Below are 13,719 nucleotides of genomic sequence, written 5' to 3'. Positions count from 1 at the left end.
TCGAAGGTCTAACTATGACTGCACATTTGCCTATACTCCTTTCAGCTGTTTTTGCTTCATATATTCTGAAGCTCATGATTTTTGTTGCCTATATAGTTTTAATCAGTATGTAATGCCTTTTTTCATTTTTAGTAATTTTCTTTCCTCTGAAGTCTACTTTTATTTGATATTACTATAACTACTCTTGTTTTTTGATTAGTTTTTGCATTGTACATATTTTTCCACCCTTTTACTGTCACTCTACTGACCCACTGTATCTGAAGTTTCTTACAGACATAATATAGTTGGATCTTTTTTTTATCCTCTCTGCCCATCTGTGTTTTAATTGGTACTTCCAGACTATTTACATTTAAGGTAATTACTGATATGTAAGGCTAAGCCTGCCATGTTATTATTTGTTTTCTGTGCTTCTTATTCCCCTATTTCTGTTTTCTTTCCTCCCTGTGAGTTACCTGTTTTCAGTACTCCACCTTTATTTCTTTGTATGAATATGACTTTAAAGCTTAGGCAAAACAGTTCAACTAAAGTTTAATAGTCAAGAGACTTGGCACAAGGTGATTAATATGTACATATCCAAACAGAAGATTTAGGAATCATCAGTATTTTCAGCTGTCAAATCACCTTCCCTGAGATAGCTTTTGAAGAGTGAGTTCCAATAAGCAATAAGAATCTTTTATGGCTTAAAATGTTACCAGGGAAAACTGTAAATATTTTCCTGCTACGATATGGAATTCCTGTGGTGTGAAGAAATGTCTGGTGGCTCATATCCTGCTTCCACCAAAGGCCAACATTCTCTGATTTCTCTTTCGAAATCTCACCCTCTTTTCAATCCTCAGGGTGTACTTGTGAGGAAGAAAAGCTGGGCAGAGCAGCCACCTCTGTACTTCCATTCAGATAGTGAACTGTCAGGACCTTCACTCCTGCTGATAGGCATTAGTCAGTACCATCCAGATCAGACTCATCTTGAGGCTTCAAGGAAGCTTCCAAGTAAAGTTTATTTGAGGGAATGGGAAATATGACCAATTCTCTGAAAACTTACACTTCTCTGTGCAATGATTATATTTGAGATTAATGACACAAAGTCTATCCATAGAAATATTTGCAGATATTCGCAAAGTACTATCAGCCATTTTTATTATAAGTGGGTTAATGAATGAGAATGTTATTCTCAAGTTCAAAACCACAAAGACATTCACTGAGTGCTTGCACTGGACCATTCCAAGAGCTTCACATATGTTGAACAAAAGGTCTTTTGGAAAATATACTTCCTGGGGCTTATCACACATGTATATCTGAGCATCCTGGAACTACTGTGGACCATGTCCAGTAACAGTCTAGTATAGCTCTTCCTCAACCACTTTGAGGGCTAAAGAGGTCATCTGTGACCACCTGGGGAGCTGGCAACACATGTTGTCATTTATTCATTAGACTGTGTTTCCAGTAAAGTACACAAAGCTTTCTGAGGCAAAGGATAATTTTCCAAATTTTATGCTCAACTGTGTATTCTATCTAAGTTAAACAATAAAGTCTTGAGATTTTATAACAAAAACTTATGGTTCTTTTTGAAACTGGGAAACTGTGATTCTGTTTTTCTATTCTACTGTGATTTCAATATAGCTGAGTGAAAGACCCATTGCAAGTGTTAACACCGAACATTTCTGGGGAAACTGACCTTTGACCCGGACGTCACTGTACCGCTGAAAGTGGTGGTATGCAGCTTTCCAGGGGTTCCGATAGTGACGGAGCAAGGTAATGGGAGGTCTTGGACGCACTGGGACATACCTCACACCTTCTTCATCTATTCAAGAGAAGAAAAAGAAGACATTAAATAGCTTACTATCTATTTGCAACAATCTTCCTGGTATAATTCCTGCAGGTAAGCCGTAAGTGAAATCTGGCTATGTAAACAGCCTCAGGGATGGACCCCTGACTTAAGTGGGAAGCTTCTCGTGACAAAATTTAGCTCAAGTGAGCATTACCGATATACTCCTTGGGAGGAGACTTGCGCTTCTCTGCCTTCACCAGAAGACTCTTGGCAGTGGACTTCTCATCATCAGTGCTGTTTGTCTCCATCATATCCCCTTCTTCTGTTGAAATCACGTGCTGCTGCTTCCGAGGCTTTTTCCTTGGCGAAGCACCGGGTGGTAGGTCACTTGTAGGCATGGACAGGTTGTTAGCCAGCAATGCAAGAGACGGAGACACACTGTTGGTAGCCAGGGGGGGAACTGCTGTCATAGGAAAAAGGGTGCACACGTGCATGAGAGCCCAAACACAGTGGAAAGTGTCACTTGATTTCCATCAATGAGAAAGATGAGGAAGACAGGAAAAAGAGCTAACATTTATGGAGTCTTCCGACATGCCCAGCGCTATGCTAAGCACTCCAACTGTGGCAGAGGCTGCCAACTGCTTTCTAATACCTCACATCTTCACCTCCCTTAGCACGAGCACCCCTCACTTTGAAATGGGCACACTGTCACTTGGCTGGAAGACCGTATTTACTAGTCTCCCTTACAGTTCATTGTGGCCTTTTGAAATGAAAATACAAGTGCTCTGTAGCACTTTTAAGAAGTTTCCTTAAAAGAAAGAAGGCACGACCCACTCCTCGTCTTCTTCCTGTGACCCTGGAACTCAGATGGGATAGCTGGAGTTCTAGCAGCTATCTTGAATCAAGAGCATGAGGGTCAAATGCTAGGGGTGACAGGAGCCTGGATCCCTAATGATTTTATGGAGTCCACATACCATGCCTGGACTGTCTGCCTCAGGATTCGCTTCAAGGGAGACAATAAAACCGTACATGTTCAAGCCACTGTTTTTCAAGCCTTTGAGCATTGATTTCTAGGAGATAACCCATTAACTGATATAATCTTAAAAGTAATCTGAGCAAGTAGGCATTATATTATGCCCCAATTTAAAGATGAGAAAACGTGGCACAAATCACACAAGTAGGAAGTGGGACAGCTGGGAGCTGACAGAGGCAGTCTGGCTTCGGAGCCTGGACTATTTAACTACCACAGTCCACTGCCCCCAGATAAGCAGCATTCTCAGTACAACGTTAACATCATTTGTTTGGGCTTGTATGGATCATGTGTCTGGGGACACGCAAATCATGAGAAAACTTCACCTCAACTCTTCTATACCATATATCCTTGGCCTATCCTTTCCCTCCACCCTTCCTCAGCCACCCACTCCCAACAGTCATACCCTTCACTCTGTCATCACATCTCAATTTCTAGCATCTGACTTTCCAGCCCAAAGATAGCCCAACTATCTTTCTAGGTCACTTCTCTTAGTAACTTGCCTCCAACAATTCCTAGACCCCATTAGGAACTATTATCCATTAATCATACCACTTATTTGCTGTCACTCATCCCTCAAATGTCCACTCTCTCCTATCACTGGGTTTTAATTCTCCCATTAATTTTATTCACTTTATTCGTTTATTGTCCTTTCTTTTGCTTCACTGTACTCACTGAGCAAAAAGCACAACAGGTTAAATCCAACTCTCCAACTAGTTTGCACCTGTGCAGCTGAGTGTGGCCAGAAAAAAACATACAGCAACGGGCACAGGTGTCCTGTTAGCATGCTTGCTGACCTCGAGCAGGCCCTTGCTCCTGGACGATCCTCCCGCATCTGCCAAGTCCATTCACCCTCAACACCTCCTATATCACCCCTACCCTCAGCTATGACCCTGCTCTCTAGCTTACTGGAAAATATAGAAATAATCAGAAGGAAATGTCCATAAATTCCCACCAGCTATACCTACTTACATGCATTGTGACCAGGCACTTCCTTTCTCTCTGTGATTTCAGCAGACACAGATTCCTTCACATACACAATACGTCCCACCCACTCTCACCTCCTCAGACATCGCTCCAGGAATTCATCTCTTTTTCCTGCATCATCACTTCTTTCCCCTCTACTGGATCAGTCCCATTAACATACAAAACTCATTTGTCCTGTCTTAAAAATAACTTCCTCTTGGCATCATTTCCCTTCAGATATTGCCCTTCCTTTTTCTAGCGCTTTATAACCAACTCCTCAAGTGCTGTTTATACTCCCTGTCTCTAAGTTGTTTCCCAGCTTTCTCTTGAATCCACTTCCCATGATGCTGTGGCCAATATCATTACGTGGAAACTGCTCTTCTCGAGATCTGCATGACCTTCATACTGCTAAATCCAATGGTCCTACTCAGTTCTTACCTTACTTGATCTCTCATCAGTCATGACCCTTGTCCTGGCTTTCTAGGACATCACACTCTACGCTTTCTCCCTATCACTCTGGCCCCTCCACTTAAGTCTCCTTTGCTAGCTTCGGCCTCCTCTCCCTCCTCAAAATGGTGCAGTGCCCCAGGCTCAGTTCACAACTGCTTCTGTTTTTTATCGTGCGCTCATTCCTCAGATGATCTTATCCATTAAGATCTAACTTAATGGATAAGATTAAAAACTAACTCCTGATCTCTCCCTACACAATGGAGCCCCCCGCCCCCGCCGCCGCACCCTCCCCTACCTCAACTGCCAGCAACTCTATGCTTCCATACACTAAGGCCAAAAACTTTATAGTTGCCTCTGATGCCGTTCCTCACACACAACATTCCATCTTAATAAAGAAATCCTCTCAGTTCTACTTCAATAATATATCTAGACTCTCACCACTTCATACTACTGGTACTGCTACTACCCTGGCTGAAACCTTCACTGGTCCCTGCAATTAATGCAGCAGGCTCTAAACACATCTCCCTAATTCCACCCTTGTTCCCAGTCTTTTTCCCACAGAGCAGCCAGAGTGGTCTGTTAAAAACGGAAGTGAGCTCAAGTCTCTCTTCTGCTCGGAACCCTCTAATAGCTCCCACCTCCCTCAGCAAAGCCGAAGGCCTTACAGTGGCCCACAGGCTCTCACAGTCTTGACCCTGTTTCTCTGACCTTGTCCATCCCGCTCCCCTCATTTACTGAGCTCCATCTGCTGTTGCCTCTGCTATTCTTTGAGCACACCAGGCTTTTACATTTACTGCTCTCCCGGTCTGAAATGACCTTCTTCCAGATATCCTCATGGCCAGCATTTCATCTCTTTAACATCTCGCTCAAAGATCATTTCCTCAGTAAGGCCTTTCCTTTAAAACATTCTTAAAAATCACAGCTCCAGCCCTAACTTTCCCTTATATTTTGTCTCTACTTCATTTTACCGTCTGTTGCGCCCTTGCGAGGAGGTAAGCTCCAAGAGGATGGAGTTGTGCTTGTTTTGTACAAGGTTGTATCATTAGTGCCTGGTGCAGAGCCCTACAGTTTGAGGAAGGACTACTGCCAACTTCCTAGTACCGAGAGGTTAAGAGGAAGTACCCAGAACGCTGAAAGAGCAGATGAACCGCAAAAGTGAGACCATTTCCTTTCCCCTCCAGGGTTATCCACAGTACCTTTCAATGGAAGTGCTGAGGCTAAATATGGGTGCCATAGAAGGATATTTCCTGGCATAATAAAATGAAAATAAATAAGCAAATAAATACACAGCAGGTTTAAAAACTGTAGACATAGCATGACCATACCTCATAACTGAACAGACGGCAGGGGAGATGGGGGCCTTCATGCCGAATGGTTAAGAGGGTAATACTGGGTAACTATGGGACAAACTGACTTGTTTTCCACTTTGGCTTTCTCTGTATTTTATAAATTTCATACACTGAATGTTACTTTTGTAGTCAGGAAAAATAAGATTACACGTAAGTTATTAAAATAACAGAAAACCAACCAAACAAAAAGAAAACCTTTAAAGTGACCTGCCTTTTACAAACTAGAAGTTTAGAGCTGAGAAGAGGGAGGGGGTAATGGTAGTTTTGAGATTTTACTAATCACAAATAAACTTATCAAGAGACTACTTTCTACGACACAAATCTTACTTCATTGCATACACAAGGCAACAAAAATTGGCAGGGAACACACTGTAAACTAATCAGCACTTAGCTATCATTGTATTGTGAACCCCTTTTACGTGGCAATATTTTCTTAATGAATACAAGAAGCTATGTTCAAAGATATTCTTGGGGAAATAATAATCTTTTTCAAGATTTTGGTGAGAAAATTAACTATAAAAGGGTAGCAGTATGGTTTTAGTTTTCAAAAGGAGCGTAATGCTTTCTCCTATTTATTAAAAACTAATGAAATACAAGTTTCAAATGGGCATCAAGGCGTCAGGCTTCCTGGCTGAGGGTCACACAAGAGTTTGGACTCTGAGGAGAGTTAGGACAAGGGGAAGAAGCAACTGCCAGCAAAGAGCATACTGTGAATGAACTTACCAGAAACTGGCCTCATGATGTCCACTGGTTCCACTTCCTCTTTAACTTTTATCTCAGGTACAGGAGGGCCCAAAACGGAGGAGAGACTGCTGCCCACAGCCACTGGCGGTGGAGGGGCAGTGGCAATGGTGGTGATGGGTGGAGTGACGGGAACTGCTCCAGGAATGGTCGGAAGGGCAACCGCTGGTTGTGACGGGGGGCTAGCTGCTGCAATCATAGTTGGAATGGCTGGTGGAGGCTGCTGAGCGGTGGGTGGGACTGCAACGGTGGGCTGATCATTATTTTGATTGGACATGGTCTCCATAGACACAGTGACTGGAGTGGCCATCGATACGTGGATCTCTGACTTGGGTTTGGCACTGAAACACAAAAGCAAACACAGAAAGTTGCCTTAACCTGCATCATCTCAGAAGGTGAATATCTGTCCAATTCTTTTTGTACAACACACAGTACAACTAAAACTCTATTCCTTGATTTTAAAAGTTGAACTTTAGGGTAACTTTTAAAGGGAATTCAAGTTTCAGAACCATCCCCATCGTTTTTATAGGCAGTAATAAAATTAATTTAGAAAACGAAGAACACTTTAAAGAAATCAAAGTCACATCACTGAAAGACAACCAATTTTCATTACATTAGTGTATTTTTCCCTCCAAGAATTCATTATTGCATATGTTGCCTTAGGAGGTTTTTTTTTTAATAACAACTATACTCACACTTCATATGTCATTTGTAAACCTACTTCTTATAAAACAGGAAACTCATGCACATGGAAAAGATCGAAAAGAATACAAATTGAGAATAACTTCCCTCCACTTCGAACACCCAGCCCTCTACCCAGGGTCACCACAACATTCCGGTATGTTTTACCAGAAATACTTCAGACATCTAAAGTAACTACAAATACAGTCTTCAAAAATGTATATTCTATTTTTTTCAGTTTTATAAGAAGTCATCGATGTCATTACAAATTCTTCTCAAACATTTTTTTAAGTAAAATATTTCATTTGATAGCTGTAAAGCTTTACTGATTTATATTACTGCTGCTGAAAATTTATATACTACTGCTGAAAATTCAGAATATCAAAAGCAACACAAGACAATACCCCTCAAGTTCAAGGCCCCAAGCAACAGGACTTATATAGGCAAAAAAATTCAATATTGACCAAAACCTCACACCATATACAAAAATGAACTAAACAAGGATCATAAATCTAAACGTAAAAATGTAAAACTATAAAACTTTTATGACTGGAGTTCTTAGACATGATACCAAAAGCACAAAAAACTGATAAATCGGGCTTCATCAAAATTAAAAACTTTTGGGCTTCCCTGGTGGCACAGTGGTTGAGAGTCCGCCTGCCGATGCAGGGGACATGGGTTCGTGCCCCGGTCTGGGAGGATCCCACATGCCGCGGAGCGGCTGGGCCCGTGAGCCATGGCCGCTGAGCCTGCGCGTCCGGAACCTGTGCTCCGCAACGGGAGAGACCACAACAGTGAGAGGCCCGCGTACCGCAAAAAAAAAAAAAAATAAATAAAATAAAATAAAAACTTTTGCTTTGCTAAAGACCATTTTGGGAGATTGAAAAGACAAGGCAGAGACTGAAAAATATATCTGCAAAGCACATACTGCATATATCTGAGAATATTATGCTAAGTAAAATAAGCCAATCACAAAAATACAGTCGGCCCTCTATACCCACAGGCTCCACATCTGCAGATTCAACAAGCAGTGAATGGAAAATATTTAGGAACAAAAAATTCCAGAAAGTTCGAAAAAGCAAAACTTTAACTTGGTGCATGCTGGCTACTATTTACACAGCATTTACATTGTATTAGGTATTATAAGTAATCTGGAGATGCGCAGGTTACATGAAAATACTATGCCATTTTACATAAGGGACTTGAACTTCCATGGATTTTGATATATGCAGGGGCGCAGGTCATGGAACCAATGCCCCAAGAGAGTACCGAGGGGTGACCATACTGTAGGACTCCATTTATATGTGCTACCTAGAGTAGTCAAATTCACTGAAAAAGAAAGCAGAATGGTGGTTTCCAGGGGTTGAAATGAGAGACAATGGGGAGTTGCTGTAAAACGGGTATACAGCTGCAGTTTTGCAAGATGAAAAATATCTGGAGAATAGTTGCACAGCACTGGGAATATGCTTAATACTGCTGAAATATACACTTAAGATGGTTAAAAAAACGAAAACAAAACACGTATCTAATAAAGGAGTTATATGTAGAAAATATAAAGAAGTCTGTAAACTCAACACTAAGAAAACAAATAATCCCATTAAAAATGGGCACAACACATGAATAATGAACAATTTGCTAAAGGAAATATTCAGAAGGCTAATAAACACAAGAAAATGTTCAACACTATTAGCCATTAGAGATATGCAAAGAGAGCTTCGATGATACACGACCACACACATCAGAATGGTGAAAATATAATACCCTATGATACCAAGTGCAGGAAAGAATGTGGAGCAACTATTTCTACTAAAAACCTTCTAGGGCTTCCCTGGTGGCGCAGTGGGTGAGAATCCGCCTGCCAGTGCAGGGGACACGGGCTCGAGCCCTGGTCCGGGAAGATCCCACATGCCATAGAGTAACTAAGCCCGTGCGCCACAACTACTGAGCCTGCGCTCTAGAGCCTACAAACCACAGCGACTGAGCCCACATGCCACAACTACTGAAGCCCGCGTGCCTAGAGCCTGGCTCCACAACAAGAGAAGCCACCGCAATGAAAAGCCCGCACACCGCAATGAAGAGCTGCCCCCGCTCGCCGCAGCTAGAGAAAGCCTGCGTGCAGCAACGAAGACCCAACACAGCCAAAAATAAATAAAATTAAAAAACAAACAAACAAACAAGGACCTTCTAACACTAATAAAGGAGTTTAGCAGGGTTGTATAATAAAAGGATCTCCTATGTTGCAGGTATGAATTTTAAATGGTCCAGTTATCCTGGAAAACAGTTTGGAGGTTTCTTATAAAACTAAAAATATACACGTACAATGCAACTCAGCAACTGCACTCTTGGGATTCTTATCCTACAGAAATGAAAATGGGTGGAAAATGTGGTCTACCCAGAGCACTGTACATGAATGTTTACAGCAGCTTTATTTGTAATAGCCCCAAACTAGAAACAACCCCAATGTACTTCAATGAGTGAACAGATAAACAGATTGTGCTACATCCATATGATAAAACAGTGCTCAACCAAAACAGTACTACAATGCTACAACTTGGCATAGACTCTCAAATGTACTCTGCCAAGTGAAAATAAGCTATATAATTATATATATAATTATGCGATTCCATTTACATAAAACTCTCAAAATGACAAAATTATAGTGATGAAGAACAGCTGAATGGCAAGGAGTTAGGGTTGGGGGAAGGGTGTGACTGTAAATGAGGGAACGTCTTTGTTGTAATGAAACAATTCCATATTCTGATTATAACAGTGGTTATACAAATCTATTCATGTGATAAAATTTCAAAGTAGTATATACCAAAGGAATAAAAAAGGACATTATAAAAACTGGTGATATTCTAATGAGGTCTGTAGTTAAGTCAACAGTATTGTATCAATGCCAGTCTTTTCATTTTAAAAATGTACTAGAGTCATGTAAGATGTAATGATTTGGGGAAGCTGGAAAAAGGGTACATGGGAAATTTCTGTACTACTTTTCCAACTTCTTGTGAGTCTTAAATTATTTCAAGATAAGCATTTTAAAAAATAAGGGTGGTGTTGAGGTAAGGATTATTCTGGAATTAAAGACAATTAAAAGATAAAATAGGGCTTCCCTGGCGGCACAGTAAGAATCCGCCTGCCAATGCAGGGGACATGGGTTCGAGCCCTGGTCTGGAAGATCCCACATGTTGCAGAGCAACTAAGCCTGTGTACCACAACTATTGAGCCTGCGCTCTAGAGCCCGTGAGCCCCAACTACTGAAGCCCATGTGCCGAGAGCCAGTGATCCGCAACAAGAGAAGCCACCACAATGAGAAGCCTGTACACTGCAACAAAGAGTAGCCCTCATTTGCTGCAACTAGAGAAAGCCCATGCACAGCAACGAAGACCCAACACGACCAAAAAAAAAAAAAAAAAAGAGATAAAATAACCAGAGACATCAGCAAAAATATATGAGACTTAGGATCTCTGAAAATTCCCTTTCATAAAAGCAACAAAAAACTGGCAAAAAAAAAAAAAGGAAGTCAGAAACAACTTTTTCAGAACTAGAAATTAACCAAAGGCTTTCAACAATCTGGCAAAACTATTCAAGAAAAGAGGCTGAATCTTGGTAAGAACAGTAAACTTTGTGGCGTTTTAACTTGCACTGTTTCCATTCTTCCATTTCCAGCCCCACAGTAGACTTATCAGCCAACAGCCCACACTGACAGTGAAAACCAGCAGCCTCGCAGCTACCAGAGGGGTCAGAGCCACTACAAACCCTCTTTACCAAAGAATTACCATTATATGACCTGTCTGCTTGATCCCATTTGCAAGGCTGTCTTATTTGACTTGACTTGGAGCTTGTCAGTGCAAACGACCTTTTCCCAAGGTGTGTTTTTGGAAATATTAGAGGCAATTGATCAGTTTCCCAGCTGACTGAGAGGATGATAACAGTTGAAGCAAACAATAAGCTACCCAAAAAACGTGAAAGGAAAAACTGGAGAATGAAATGTCCATAGGAGATTTGAACAGCTCTGACATATTTCTGGCAGTCTAGGAAGCAACACGCACATGTAGGGCTGTGTGTGTACCCAGGGCTAAGCACACGCCCAGGGAAGAACTGAGAAGGCCCTAAGTCTCACCTCTGGCTGACTGTGAGGCTCTGTGCAAGCAGGAAGAGAGGGCTTAGGCAGAGCTCTCAACTGCCTGCCTAAGTGTTGACAGGGTACCCAAGACACACACAGAGCTCTCTGGCAAACACATGGAGACTTATTGGTTCCAGGCATTGAAGAAAATCTGTTCTTTCATTAGCTGACTACAAAGTTAACCAAGTAGATTTCAGTGGCTGCATTAGACAAAGATATAGATTTTAAAGAATTAGTTCAGAAAAGTCACTATACAACTACAAGGAACAGCAACAAACCCGGGGAGGGGTCGGAGTCTGATGTTCGGAGTTGCCACATGATATTGGTTGCCTAGAGAGCAACCAATGCGGACTGGAGGGATGTTACCAAGAACAAATGACACAGAGATCTATAGGTCCACCTTTATTCAGAGCTTTTCTATAGGTTTGGTGGAGAGTTTGAAGATGAACTAGTGGCTGGCAGGGAAAACCTAAGCAAACATGAATAGTAGCCTTGTAGTATTGTATTATGTGACTTCTTTTAAAATTCAATTTTTATATCTATTTTGTTAGCGTCTGGATTTACTTTCTAAATCTACTGTTTTCTAAGATTTCAACTTTTCTTAACGTTTTGTTTTGAAAAATATTGGTATTCACGTTTCGAAAGATGTATTGAGAAGTCTCCTTCCTCTAACCTACCCACTACCATCTCTACACAACACCAGTCTATTTCAGTGAATCTAAGTTGCCAACATTATACAATACACCAATATTTTGTGAACTTAAAAATACATAATTAAAAATAGGATATTAAAAAAAAATAGGATATTAACATGCAGTCAATTTAAAGTTATACATTGATTTCAGAGATGTTGACATGTATATGTTTGATCTTACTTGTATCACAGCATGTTCTGTATGGTTTTTGTTTTGTTTCTTTTAAAATTTTTGTTCACTTTTTTCATTTCCACCCTCTATGCCTACACTGTTTTTTGTTTTAACTGTACTTCATTCTGTGATGGTTTCTTCTAGATCTTTACTGAATTCTGTCCACTCACGTATCATCTCCTTATGTTTTCTCATTTATTCTTGGGAGTCTTTGTATTTCATCCTTGTGTTCTGTTTCATAAAAGTGGTGGCTATTTCGTTAAGTAATTTCTATTCACAGTCAAATATTCTGTTATAAATTTCATCTGTTCCCTGTAAATGTTTTTCTGGTGAGTGTTCTCAGTGAACAAACTAGTATATTTTGTTGCTTTTTTCCTACTTTTTAAACTTATTTTCCCATCAATCCTTCTGTTATTACTCGTCGGTAAATGAGTTGGGCTATTCCAAGAAACAGCCATTTACGTGAGACTCTTTGGGCGTGGCAGGGTAGGAAAACTGCTCTTTCAGCTGGTTGCTTTTCACAATCCAAATACTCTCTTCTTTCAGGTGCCACAGAAACAGACTGCCAACTGCAAAAAGAGGCCAGCCTGGGTGCCTGTATGGGGCCCACCCCACAGCTTCTCTGAACCATACTAAGCCCAGGAAAGAGTCTACAACAGCCCCTCCTCACCCAAGTTTCTGCATGTTTTTCTCACAAGGGATAAACTTTTGTATTGATACATCACAGTGTGCTCTTCACCTTCATGAACTACTTTCTTTCTACCACTTTAAAAATAACTCCATATGCTACTTTGTTTTAAAAAAAAATCTTAAACACTGAAAATAAGTGTATTACGTTTGCAAATTTAATATCTGGTGTTGGCAAGAATGTGCAGGAAATGGGAACACGTATCTTGTAAGCATGTAAAAAGGAAGAGCGATTGGAAATCAGAATTTAAACTGCACATTTACTTTGACCCATCAATGCTGCTTCCAGAAATCTACCCCTGAGAAATGTCTGCAATGAGGCTCAATGACAGATAATGAGATTCACTGCAGTAATGTTTATTGCAGTGATAAATGGAAATAACTTAAATGTTCATTAATTGACGACTTAATTATGGCACCAGCCTATCTGGGAACATAACACAGTACAGGAATACAGTCTCCTTTTCTGGTTTTGTACTTTCCTGACCTCTAAAGATGGTTATGTCCTAAGGTGTGGTCCTTGTACCACTTCTCTATTTATACTCACTGTCAGTGGGAGCTTTTCCACTCTCATGGTGTTAAAGCATACATACAACATACCTTAGAGATGCAGGCTTGGCTCCAGACCACTGCAATAAAATGAATATCGCAATAAAGCGAGTCACACAACTTTTTTGGTTGCTCAGTGCATGTAAAAGTTATGTTTACACTATACTGTAGTCTATTAAGTGTGCAACAGCATTATGCCTGAAAAAACACAATATACATGCTTTAATTGTAAAAAATACTTTTTTGCTATAAAAAGCTAACCATCATCTGAGCCTTCAGGGAATCACAGCAGTGACATCAGAAATCACTGATTACAGATCACTATAGTGGATATAACAATAATGAAAAAGTTTGAAATACAGTGAAAATTACCAAAATGTGACATAGAGACACAAAGTGGGCAAATGCTGAAAAAAAAAAAATGGCACTGATAGAGTTGCTTGATGTAGGGCTGCCATAAACCTGCAATTTGTAAAAAAAAGGCAGTATCTGTGAAGCGCCATAAAACA

General features: G+C 40.6%; 1 protein-coding gene across 7 annotated transcripts in view; it reads right to left on the bottom strand.

Annotated features, from left to right (window-relative positions):
- SAP130 (Sin3A associated protein 130) overlaps positions 1-13,719 on the bottom strand; it is a 76,948-nt gene that overhangs the window by 20,581 nt on the left and 42,648 nt on the right. For 6 of the 7 annotated variants that reach the window (XM_024738034.1, XM_024738035.1, XM_024738037.1 and 3 more), the window contains 3 exons: positions 6,284-6,642; positions 1,980-2,228; positions 1,673-1,798 (listed from right to left, as the gene is read on the bottom strand). In XM_024738034.1, the coding sequence (XP_024593802.1) occupies positions 1,673-1,798; positions 1,980-2,228; positions 6,284-6,642 (734 nt within the window). The remainder of the gene's footprint in view (positions 1-1,672; positions 1,799-1,979; positions 2,229-6,283; positions 6,643-13,719) is intronic. The other variant, XM_024738036.1, reaches the window with a different exon arrangement.

The sequence above is a fragment of the Neophocaena asiaeorientalis genome, unplaced genomic scaffold (genome assembly GCF_003031525.2).
Source record: "Neophocaena asiaeorientalis asiaeorientalis breed wild unplaced genomic scaffold, Neophocaena_asiaeorientalis_V1.1 scaffold98, whole genome shotgun sequence".
Lineage (NCBI taxonomy): Eukaryota > Metazoa > Chordata > Mammalia > Artiodactyla > Phocoenidae > Neophocaena > Neophocaena asiaeorientalis.
The sequence above is the reverse complement of the archived record's forward strand: the minus strand, read 5'-3'. Positions and strand labels throughout refer to the sequence as shown.